The 12,035-nt window shown below is 37.6% G+C and overlaps 1 protein-coding gene across 5 annotated transcripts in view; it reads left to right on the top strand.

The window, feature by feature from the left end:
• RAD18 (RAD18 E3 ubiquitin protein ligase) overlaps positions 1 to 12,035 on the top strand; it is a 110,869-nt gene that overhangs the window by 35,961 nt on the left and 62,873 nt on the right. For all 5 annotated transcript variants that reach the window (XM_006070763.4, XM_006070764.4, XM_006070766.4 and 2 more), the window contains exons 8-9: positions 4,924 to 5,000; positions 6,293 to 6,353. In XM_006070763.4, the coding sequence (XP_006070825.3) occupies positions 4,924 to 5,000; positions 6,293 to 6,353 (138 nt within the window). The remainder of the gene's footprint in view (positions 1 to 4,923; positions 5,001 to 6,292; positions 6,354 to 12,035) is intronic.

Below are 12,035 nucleotides of genomic sequence, written 5' to 3' on the forward strand. Positions count from 1 at the left end.
GCTTCATTGTGTGTTTCCTAGAAAAAGAGATGTTCTCTTTTATTGCTGCAGTACAAGTATCAACTTTCATCTCTATTCTAGTTTCAGCAGTTGACCCAAAAATGGCCTTTATAGATTGTTTCCCCACTCCAGTACATGATCCAGTTTTGAATCACAATATTAAATTTAGTTGTAATGTCCTTTCAATCTCTTTCATTCTGGAACAGTTCCTACGCCTTGCTTGGTCTTTTATGACATTGGCATTTTAAAAGAATACAGTCTTTGTTATTGTTGGGTTTTTTCCCAAATAGAATGTTTCTCATTTTGGCTTTGCCCTGTGTTTTGTTATAATTACATCCAGGTTGGCATTTGTGGCCAGAATACTATATAAGTGATGTTTTGTCCTCAGAACATCTCATCTGGAGGGATTTGATGTCTTTGTGCCCTTCATTTGTGATGGCAGTTTTGATCACCTTGTCAGTGTCTTCATTGTGTAGTTTCCTCCTTACTCCTAGTAAGAAATCTGAACAAAGACACTTTGCTCTAAACAGACCATTATCTTTTATAGCAGTTAAGAGTCAGTTCAGTTCAGTTCAGTCACTCAGTCGTGTCTGACTCTCTGCGATCCCTTGGACTACCTGTAGCCTTCCAGGCTTCCCTGTCCACCACCAACTCCTGGAGCTTGTCCATTGAGTTGGTGATGCCATCCAATCATCTCATCCTCTGTTGTCCCCTTCTCCTCTCGCCTTCAACATTTCCCAGCATCAGGGTCTTTTCCATTGAGTCAGTTCTTCTCATCAAGTGGCCACAGTATTGGAGTTAAAAATAAGAAAAATATATTTCCTATTTATCTTCATTTTTACCATTTCTAGCACTTTGTTTCTTCTTATAAGATGAATTTCTGGTTTTATATTTCTTCTGCTTGAAGAACGTCCTTTAACACTTAATGTGGTACTGGTCTGCTAATAATATGTTCTCTCAGTTTTTGTTTGTCTCAGTTTTTATTTCTCTTTTACTTCTAAAGAATATTTCCATTGACATAGAATTCTAGGTCCGTGGGTTCTTACCCACTCCCAGCACTTTTTCATTCCATTTTCTTCTGGCTTGAATAGTTTTTGATGAGAAACGTGATGTAACTTGGCCTTTTTTTTGTATAGTAAATCCCTTTTTCTGACTGGCTGCAAGATTTTCTCTGTCTATATTGTTGTGTTTTTGTTTTGTTATTTTTTGTTGTTATTTATTTTGCTTGATATGCTTTGAGCTTGTTGCATTTGTGGTTTGATATCTTCATTATATTTAGCAGATTCTGGCCATTAGGTCTTCAAATATTTCTTCCTTTTTTATTATGGGATTTCTATTACATGTTTATTAGACCATTTGATATTGTCCCTCAGCTTTTAGATACTCTACTCCTGTTTTTTTTTGTGTGTTTCCCTCTCCCCCTTTTTTCTGTTTCAGTTTGGGTAATACCATCAATCTCATTTTCAAGTCCACCAGTTCTTTCCTTAGCTGGGTCAAGTATCTCTCTTAATTTTTTTTTTTTCTAACATTTCTATTTTATTCTTCTTGATGGTGTCATCTCTCTCCTGAAATGACCCGTCTGTTAATGCATGTTGTTCATCTTTTCCACTAGATATTTTAGCATATTATCATAGTTATTTTAAATATCATGGCTGGTAGTTCTAAAATCTGGGTGATATCTGAGTTTGATTTTGTTATTGTAATTTGCTTGCTTGTTCGTATATCTTGTAAATTTTGGTTAAAAGCAGACAATATTTGAGATGCTAAATACTGAAGTAAATAGTGTGAATGACTGAAAAATGCACTTGTCTCCTCTTCTGCTAGGACTTTACTGTGTGTGTGGTTGATTGGTTTTACTGTGTGTGTGGTTGATTGGGTTTTTTTGTTGCTGTAGTTATCTGTAGTTGACCACCAGTTTCATATCCCCTGTGCTTAGGTTGGTGCCTGAGTTACCAGAACTTTCTTTTTAAAATGTTTCTGCCTCACTCACACTTAGGTTTTCCCTGTGTACCCGTACCTGAAAAAGTTTCTTTCCATGCTCACTTCTCTCCCAGTGGCTGATTACAGCTACTTATCACATGGAGGTCCTGTTCATGGTAGGGGGCATGAGGTTGTTCACTGTTTTTCTAGCTTAGCCTCTGTCTTAGGCAAGCCCTTGATCCTGGGTCTTGGGTGGGGCTCTCAGTGACCCTGTGCCTCCCCAAGTGGCAAGGGTCCGCTAGTGATCCGGGCCCAGGGTTTCCTGACCTCTCTGCCAGAGTAGAGGATTTTGTTTGTTTCCTGTCTCCATTTACCTGTGCTCTGGGGTCTTCAGTTTTGCTGACCTTCGCTCAGTGGCTTAACGGTTTTGTTTCCTAAGGGTTAGAGGAATGGGGCTTCATGTCCTTCCTGCAGTGGAGGCTGTTCTCCTTTCCGAGGCTTGGATGTGGAGGGATACTTTTTCTGACTCTCACCCTTCCTTCAGTAGTTCTTAAGAATACCCAGTAAAGTCTATAGAAAATAACCTTGAATTTGGTGTGAGCCCCGCATCTGAGCTTCCCAGGATTTTTATGCAGTTATGGTGGTTCACCCTTGGCCTTTTACAATCCATTAGAAAGGTTATCTGAAATCTTCTTACCCAGCAGTAGGATTATCCTTGTTTTAATTTTGTCAGCCAGTACTCATGACTGTCTTCTTGAAGGTGCCAGAGTCCAGCTCCAGCAGCCAGGGATTCAACCTGAAGAGATGAATGCTGTCGGTGATGAGGCAGCCTCTCAGTTTTCTTGGACTGCCTATTTATTTCAAGTTTAAGATTCTCTTTTATACTTTTACAAAAGCATTAGGTCAGAGGTTTGACATTTTCAGTTTCCCCTCACCCAGATTTATTATGTCCATAAATCACTGTTGCTCTTCAAACAGAGTTTCTGCTTCAGTGATTCTCAGAATCAGCCTTACCATCTATTATCTACTTCCTCTAATGTGTCCTATAGTTAACTTGTGATTACATTGTAACTCATGCTACATTCCTCAGTTTACTACTTATCTTCCTAAATCCTGTTTGCCCCTAACATCCTGAGCTCACTATCTCTTAAAAAGGCTTCTAACTATAGTGTCTCTAAAAATTCCTAACTTCTATAAGCTATAGTAAAAAATGCTAACTTTATAACATTCCTTAAATCTTTAACTTCTAACTATTTTAATCATTTCTAAGCCCTAAATTAAGTAAACTCCTTTGCCATAAACATTTTCCTCACAAATAGGCTTCAGTAGCAATCCTTCCCGTGGCCTCAAGCTGCGGCCTATGTGCTCATACTGGAACACTCTTTTGTAAAAGTCCTTAAACAAATGTCAATGATTAACTTTATGAATTATTCTCTGAGCACAGCTTCAGAAGGCTTTGTGCCTTCTCACGCTCCTCTCAAGAACAATAAGCACCTTAATATTCCTTTTCAGTCAACTCAGCCAAGGAGAGGAAAAAACAAGTCAGAATTACAAGGCCTAACTCCTTCATCCCGGGACCCTGCCTGCGGAATGAGGAGAGGGGGCTGGGGCCATGCCTCCATTTTGTCAGTAATGCCTAACGCAGCTCCCGATGCGAAGGCATCTGACTTTCCTTAGATTTCAAGCTAGTTGGTTTCTCTGTGAACTTAGCTCTGATAGATTCAAGAAGAGTTACAGTTTTGTAAGTTATTCAGGCTTTTCTTGTTACTAGGGTGTGAGTGACACTATATCCAGGTCTTTATATCATAAACAGAATCAGAAGTCCCCCTGAAAGATTTAAGCTCTTGAGTTGCATCTAGTCCTAATACAGTCTCCTTAATATCTTAGAAGAGAGTAATATGCCAGATGTTCTGTATCTTGAGTGATACTTGTGTGAGTGGATTGGGCAGAATGCAAGTGATACCTTTGCTTTTCTGTTATACCATGATTCAGTAAATTTATGTTAGCTGTTCAGCTCATAGAGACTGTTTACATTGTTTCTACTGGTTTTAATGATATTAGGTTAGGGAGGCAAGGGGTACCTCTCAGTCCTTGAAAAATAAACTTTGAGATAATTGCATTCTTAAATGATCCTCTCAAGGACTATGGGTTTTGTAAGAAACTTTTTAATAGGGATTTTGTATAAATTTATATAGAATTTAGATTCTTATGGTGAAGAATATGATTTCCCCTGTTTACCAGTTATCCAGCCTAAACAGTGTCAACCATGCCTAATGGTGTGTTTGTTGTCCATCATTTACACTCCTTTCTAGACATAGTATCCTTTTATGTATAAATTGTGTGTCAGGGCTTGTGGTTCTTTCCCTCACACCATATGTACCTTAGTCTTAATGTGTTGGCCTAGTAGGCAGAAAGATAGCATTGATAAATGTTGTGGTATTTGCAGTCAAAGGTGTTTACATATGAGATGGAGCATATTCCAGATCTCTTTGATGTATGTGATTGTTAACTACACCTACTGACAGAAATTCTGGAGTCTGGGTCATTCCCCCTGCCACCTCCCCCCGCCCCACCCCTGCTATTTAGAGACCTTTGACTTTCTTTGAAAAATAGCTTCTTATAACATTTTGTACATTGACATTAGAGTGGATATCCCCGAAGAATAGAATTCACACTAACATTGATTTTCATATTCCATTGGAACTGCTGTTTATATCTGTTTACTCAAAGGAAAGAGCAAAATGACTTTGCTGTCTCTTCTGGTTATTTTTTAAACTGTAATTGCATGTGTAAAAGTTAAATGTTTTAACTCGGTGTTCTTTTTTTTTTTTTTTCCTCTTTTATTTTGAAATAACTTTAGACTTACAGAAAAATATTTACAAAGACCAAACAGGGAGTTCACGTATACTCATCATCTAGCTTCAGTGTTAATAGGTCATATAACTAGAGTACACTGAGCAATGCCATGTAATTAATATCGGCTGTTTGTCCTTGTTTTAACAGCTGCTGAAATAGTTCAAGAAATTGAAAATATGGAGAAGACTCGGATGCGTTTTGAAGCTAGTAAACTCAATGAAAGTGTATGTTGATGATCTTTTTAAGTATCTTGGTAGAAATGAAGGAAAGAAAAGTTGAATACCCTAGAAATTAAAGCAAACTGGTATTGAATCTGTTCAATGGGAAATGTACTAGAATACTTATCCATTTAATGTATTATGATTTACTTGTAGCTCATTTTTAGTACAAAATTCTATTGTATTTAGCAGTCTTCTGGCACAAAATCAATCCAAAGTAGAGTTTATTAGTGAATTATAGTTTTTTGGGAGAGTCATGTGCCTGTACATCAGGTAACCTTGGTATTGACCCTGTCTCTGACAGTTGCATTTAAGCTGTTTACCATTTAACCTGTGTGTCCCTTAGGATCTTCATCTGTAGGACTCATGGGTTGAACTGCATGATCTCTGAGGTCCCCTTTTAGCGCTGGCATTCTGCAATTCTATGATTATACTGGTTGAGAAGTTAAGTAATTGTAAGAGTTGACGAGGATTGAGCATCTGTTCAGCTTGTTGAGGGAATCAGAGACCTAAATTCCTTCACTATTGCCTTCCTCTAGCTTGATGGTCCAAAACTTGAGGAAAGGGTATCAGAGAAGAAAATAGTCATTGTGTCCTTTGACACGGAGGAAGTGTTTTGGGCTCTCCCATGTAGACATTTTCTAGGCCATCAGTAGCGTGTTTGTAAGGAAAGCAACAACTTTAGGCAAGTAAGTTTATAATCAGATAGGAAAAAAATGGGATTTTTGTTTATTTTGTTATTAGCCATGTGCTAACTATAAGATGGAGACTATAATGAATTGTGTCAGTACGTTTTTGATCTTTGAAGTTTAATTTTTTTTTTTTTTTTTTTTTTAGAGATGAACTAGAAATTTAACATATGAAGTTTTGTGTTGCATGTTCTCTACATATTACCTTTGTGGTAGACTTGAGAGATTGGGAAAAGATAGGAGACAAACAGGGAGATCTGCCTTATTAATGACCTACTAAATATCTCTTCAGTCTTGTGTAACCTGTTGTACTAATAAATGTGAAAAATTAAATATTGAACATAGGAAATTTAATTGACTTTTGTGTTAATGCTTTATATATTCTAGTAGAATCAGTGCTGCATTTTCTACTGATGTAAGTAAAACATATATTAATTGCAGTATTAAAAGAAGTAAATAGGAGTTAATCTTCTTGGTCTATATAAAACAGGGATGAGAGATTATTTTCCTCAATTTTAAACATCTACATTAGAGACTTTTAAGTTTATTGTACTAATTTATTTTTTGTCATTAAAAAAATTTTTAATTATGAATATTTCATTTTTTTAGGTAATGGTTTTTACAAAGGACCAAACAGAAAAGGAAATAGATGAAATTCACAGTAAATATCGTAAGTTATACTACACTTTCTTTATTTGCAAAAGACTTGGCTTGCGGTTTTTCATCTTAAGTAATTTTTTAAAAATATGTTTTGTATATTAATGTTCAGTGCAAACTTTCCTGTTAATTTTACTTAAGAGACTGAATTTTGGTTGAATGTTTACTCAGACAGTGACTTTTTTTTTTTGCAAGTGTGTACCTGCTCTTTTCTTTTTTTGATGAGTTACTAGTTTTGTTTTATTTTTTTAATTTATATTTTTATTGAAGGATAATGGCTTTACAGAATTTTGTTGTTTTCTGTCAAACCTCAACATGAATCAGCCATAGGTGTATATATATATATATATATATATATCCCCTCCCTTTGGAACCTCCCTCCCGTCTCCCTCCCCATCCCACCCCTCTAGGTTGGTACCGAGCCCCTTTGTGAGTTTCCTGAGCCATACAGCAGATTCCCCTTGGCTATCTATTTTACATATGGTAATGTAAGTTTCCATGTTACTCTTTCCATACATCTCACCCTCTCCTCCCCTCTCCCTATGTCCATAAGTCTGTTCTCTATGTCTGTTTCTCCACTGCTGCCCTGTAAATAAATTCTTCAGAGCCATTTTTCTAGATTCTGTATATTTGTGTTAGAATATGATATTTATTTTTCTCTTTCTGACTCAGTTCACTCTGTTTTATAGGTTCTAGGTTCATCCACCTCATCAGAACTGACTCAAATGTGTTCCTTTTTATGGCTGAGTAATATTCCATTGTGTATATGTACCACAACTTCTTTATCCATTCATCTGTTGATGGATATCTAGGTTGCTTCCATGTTCTAGCTATTGTAAATAGTGCTGCAATGAACAATGGGATACATGAGTCTTTTTCAACCCTGGTTTCCTCCGGATATATGCCTACGAGTGGGATTGCTGGGTCATATGGTGGTTTTATTCCTAGTTTTTTAAAGAATCTCCATACCATCTTCCATAGTGGCTGTATCAATTTACATTCCCACCAACAGTGCAAGAGCATTCCCTTTTCTCCACACCCTCTGCAGCATTTATTGCTTGCAGACTTTTTGATGATGGCCATTCTGACCAGTGTGAGGTGATACCTCATTGTGGTTTTGATTTGCATTTCTCTAATAATGAGCAGTGTTGAGCATCTTTTCATGTATTTATTAGCCATCTATATGTCTTCTTTGGAGAGATGTCTGTTTAGGTCTTTTTCTCACTTTTTGATTGGGTTGTTTGTTTTCCTGGTATTCAGTTGTATGAGCTGCTTGTATATTTTGGAAATTAATCCTTTGTCAGTTGTTTCATTTGCCATTATTTTCTCCCATTCTGAGGTTTATCTTTTCACCTTGCTTATAGTTTCCTTTGCTGTGCAATATCATTTAAGTTTAATCAGGTCTCACTTGTTTACTTTTGTTTTTATTTCCATTAATCTAGGAGGTGGGTCATAGAGGATCTTGCTTTGATTTATGTCATCGAGTGTTCTACCTATGTTTTCCTCTAAGAGTTTTATAGTTTCTGGTCTTACATTTAGGTCTTTAATCCATTTTGAGTTTATCTTTGTGTATGGTGTTAGAAAGTATTCTAATTTCATTCTTTTACATGTAGCTGCCCAGTTTTCCCAGCACCATTTATTGAAGAGACTGTCTTAGCCCCACTGTACATTCTTGCTTCCTTCATCAAAATTAGGGTACTCATAGGTGCATGGGTTTATTTCTGGGTTTTCTGTCTTGTTCCACTGGTCTCTATTTCTGTTTTTGTGCCTGTACCATACTGTCTTGATGACTGTAGCTTTGTAGTATAATCTGAAGTCAGGAAGGTTGATTCCTCCAGCTCCATTCTTTTTTCTCAAGACTGCTTTGGCTATTCTGGGTCTTTTGTGTTTCCATATGAATTGTGAATTTTTTTGTTCTAGTTCTGTGAAAAATGCCATTGGTAATTTGATAGGGATATCACATTTAATCTGTAGATGGGGTTTGGAAGTATAATCATTTTCACAATATTGATTCTTCCTACCCAGGAACATGGAATATCTCTCCATCTGTTTATGTCCTCTTTGATTTCTTTCATTAGCGTCTTATAATTTTCTGTACAGTTCTTTTGTCTCCTTAGGTGAGTTTATTCTTAGATATTTAATTCTTTTTGTTGCAATGGTGAATGGGATTGATGCCTTAATTTCTCTTTCTGATTTTTCATTGTTAGTTCCTAGAAATGCAAGTGACTTCTGTGTATTGATTTTGTATCCTGCAACTTTGCTAAATTCACTGATCAGCTCTAGTAATTTTCAGATACTATCTTTAGGGTTTTCTATGTCCTGTATCATGTCATCTGTAAAATGTGAGAGCTTTGCTTCTTTTCCTATCTGGATTCCTTTTATTTCTTTTTCTTCTCTGATTGCTGTAGCTAGGACTTCCAGAACTATGTTGAATAATAGTGGTGAAAGTGGACACCCTTGTCTTCTTCCTGGTCTTAGGGGGAATGCTTTCAGTTTCTCACCATTGAGAATAATGTTTGCTGCAGGCTTATCATATATGGCCTTTACTGTGTTGAGGTAGGTTCCTTCTATGCTCATTTTTTGAAGAGTTTTAATCATAAATGGGCGCTGAATTTTGTCAAATGTGCCTGCTCTTTAATTTGTGACTCACATTATACTTGGAGCTCATCACTAAGCATTTTGCAAATATTAATTAGTTGCTGTCAAAGCATCTCTGTGAGAAGAAAATGGGATTCAAATGGAAATATTCCTGACTTACCATCCTGTCCTCAGGCCACTCAGTGACAATGTTTCTGTAAAGAATTTCAGTACTCTGTAGCTTGCAAATTTGTGCCAAAAATAGTTTTTATTTTATTCGTTATTACCAGCTTCCCAACTTTGTCACTTCATTTTCCTTAATGATGTTTGTATGTATCTTTCCCAGTGCAAGCACATTACTGTTTTGTCAATTAGGTAGCTGTTTATTCTTTGGTTGTTTGGTTGGTTTTCAATTTAAATTTACATTTAAAGTGCCCGGCCAATGGTGGAGAGTTAATATTTACTGATTGAGTATCCCATAAATGGAATGTCTTAGTTGTGCTAAGATAACTGTTTTCTTTTTTAACTTTTTAAGCTTTGAAGGGGCAGGTCCAGCTGTGACCTGTGGGGAGGAAGGAGGAAGTGCACAGATACCAGATGTGAGCACATCAGTGTTTTGTCAGTCAGGTAGCTGTGCCTGTGTCAGGTCAGTCGCTCAGTCATGTCCCACTCTTTGTGACCCCATGAATGGCAGCATGCCAGGCCTCCCTGTTCATCACCAACTCCCGGGGTTCATTCAAACTCATGTCCATTGAGTCGGTGATGCCATCCAGCCATCTCATCCTCTGTCGTCCCCTTCTCCTCCTGCCCCCAATCCCTCCCAGCATCAGGGTCTTTTCCAATGAGTCAACTCTTTGCAAGAGGTGGCCAGAGTATTGGAGTTTCAGCTTTAGCATCATTCCTTCCAAAGAACACCCAGGACTGATCTCCTTCAGAATGGACTGGTTGGATCTCCTTGCAGTCCAAGGGACTCTCAAGAGTCTTCTCCAACACCACAGTTCAAAAGCATCAATTCTTCAGCGCTCAGCTTTCTTCATAGTCCAACTCTCACATCCATACATGACCACTGGAAAAACCATAGCCTTGACTAGATGGACCTTTGTTGGCAAAGTAATGTCTCTGCTTTTCAATATGCTATCTAGGTTGGTCATAACTTTCCTTCCAAGGAGCAAGCGTCTTTTAATTTCATGGCTGCAATCACCATCTGCAGTGATTTTGGAGCCCCCACAAATAAAGTCTGACACTGTTTCCACTGTTTCCCCATCTATTTCCCATGAAGTGATGGGACCAGATGCCATGATCTTCGTTTTCTGAATGTTGAGCTATAAGCCAACTTTTTCACTCTCCACTTTCACTTTCATCAAGAGGCTTTTTAGTTCCTCTTCACTTTCTGCCATAAGGGTGGTGTCATCTGCATATCTGAGGCTATTGATATTTCTCCCGGCAATCTTGATTCCAGCTTGTGCTTCTTCCAGTCCAGCGTTCCTCATGGTGTCCTCTGCATGTAAGTTAAATAAGCAGGGTGACAGTATACAGCCTTGACATACTCCTTTTCCTATTTGGAACCAGTCTGTTGTTCCATGTCCAGTTCTAACTGTTACTTCCTGACCTGCATGCAAGTTTCTCAAGAGGCAGGTCAGGTGGTCTGGTATTCCCATCGCTTTAAGAATTTTCCACAGTTTATACTTTAATAATAATTAAAAAAAAAACACAAAACTTTGGGGGCACTTCCTAAAGCTCAAGTGCTTATTATCATTATAGTTTTAGTCACAGTTTCATTTAGTATCAGGATCTAAATATACCATTGATAGCTCTTCTTTTTTTTTAACATTTTTGTTAATGTTTTAATATACTTTTTTTAGATCACATTTCTATAAGGCTTATATAAAAAAATCTGCCTCCTCCACCACCAACCTGTCTCCATTTCCATTTCCTTGAACTAACAACTGTCAAGCCTTTGGGCTTTTGTTTTAATAATTACCTTCTTTTTTATAAAAGATTATTCTTTCTACTATTTCTTGGAGAATTTTTCAGTTTTCCATGTTAACAACTGATTAAAGTCCTAATTTGAAAAATGAAAATTTAGCTCCATTTTAAATCGTGATTCTTCGCCTTCCTCTCAATCTCTGAATATTGTCCTAATTTTTTAATAAGCTTGGTATACAGTTTGAACCAGCTAGCATACATACTGTGGTTATGAAGGGTAGCAGAATACGCCACTTCCCAAGAATATGTCACTGTGGCATATTTCTTGGAGGAGAAGGCATTTGAGAAGCAACAGAAAGAAAAGCTCTCTGTCTCCCCTCCATTTGGCTCAGATGGTGAAAAATCCACCTGCAGTGCAGGAGACCTGAGTTCGATCCCAGGGTTGGGAAGATCGCCCAGAGGAGAGCATGGCAACCCACGCCAGTATTCTTGCCTGGAGAATCCCCATGGATGGAGGAGCCTGGGGGGATTTACAATCCATGGGGTTGCACAGAGTCGGACACAACTAAAGTGACTAAGCACAGCACAGCACAAAGGCGTCTGTCCCTCCTCCCCTCTCTATCCCTAACCTAGAAGTAGGTTAGTTTCCTGTTGCTGGAGAAGGCTTGGACTTAAATCAGCATAACAGATTTCATTCTTGGTTACTGTGTTTTTCCTGGCCATCTCCCCATAACTGGCCTCCCCCACACCTTTTTTTTTTTTTTTTTTATTAATCTAGATGAAGATGATATTTAAGCCAGTGTTGTAAATCACCTCTGAGTGGCTTAAGAGTTTTTCTCTGGGTGTCTTCCGTAAACACATGAGGTATACATGTTAATAAGCATCTGTTTTGTTTTTCTTATATAAACCTGTCTTTTGTTATACTGCCCCAGCTAAGAACTGAGAGCATTAAAGGGAAAATTATTTTTTCCGTCCTTATACTTGTAATTCCTTTCAGGAAAACGTTCTGTTTTTTCTATAATTAATCATTTCATGTGCTTAGTTTTCTATTTATATGGTATTAATTTATCTCTAAACTTTCCATCAGAAATGTGAGTCACTTTACAGTGAACCTCATAGATAGTTCATCAACTCGCTTTTCTCTCAGGAGCCTCTTGCCTGAAGCAGCCCCAGCTCTTTTCCAGTCCACTGT

This window comes from Bubalus bubalis, chromosome 21 (genome assembly GCF_019923935.1).
Source record: "Bubalus bubalis isolate 160015118507 breed Murrah chromosome 21, NDDB_SH_1, whole genome shotgun sequence".
NCBI lineage: Eukaryota > Metazoa > Chordata > Mammalia > Artiodactyla > Bovidae > Bubalus > Bubalus bubalis.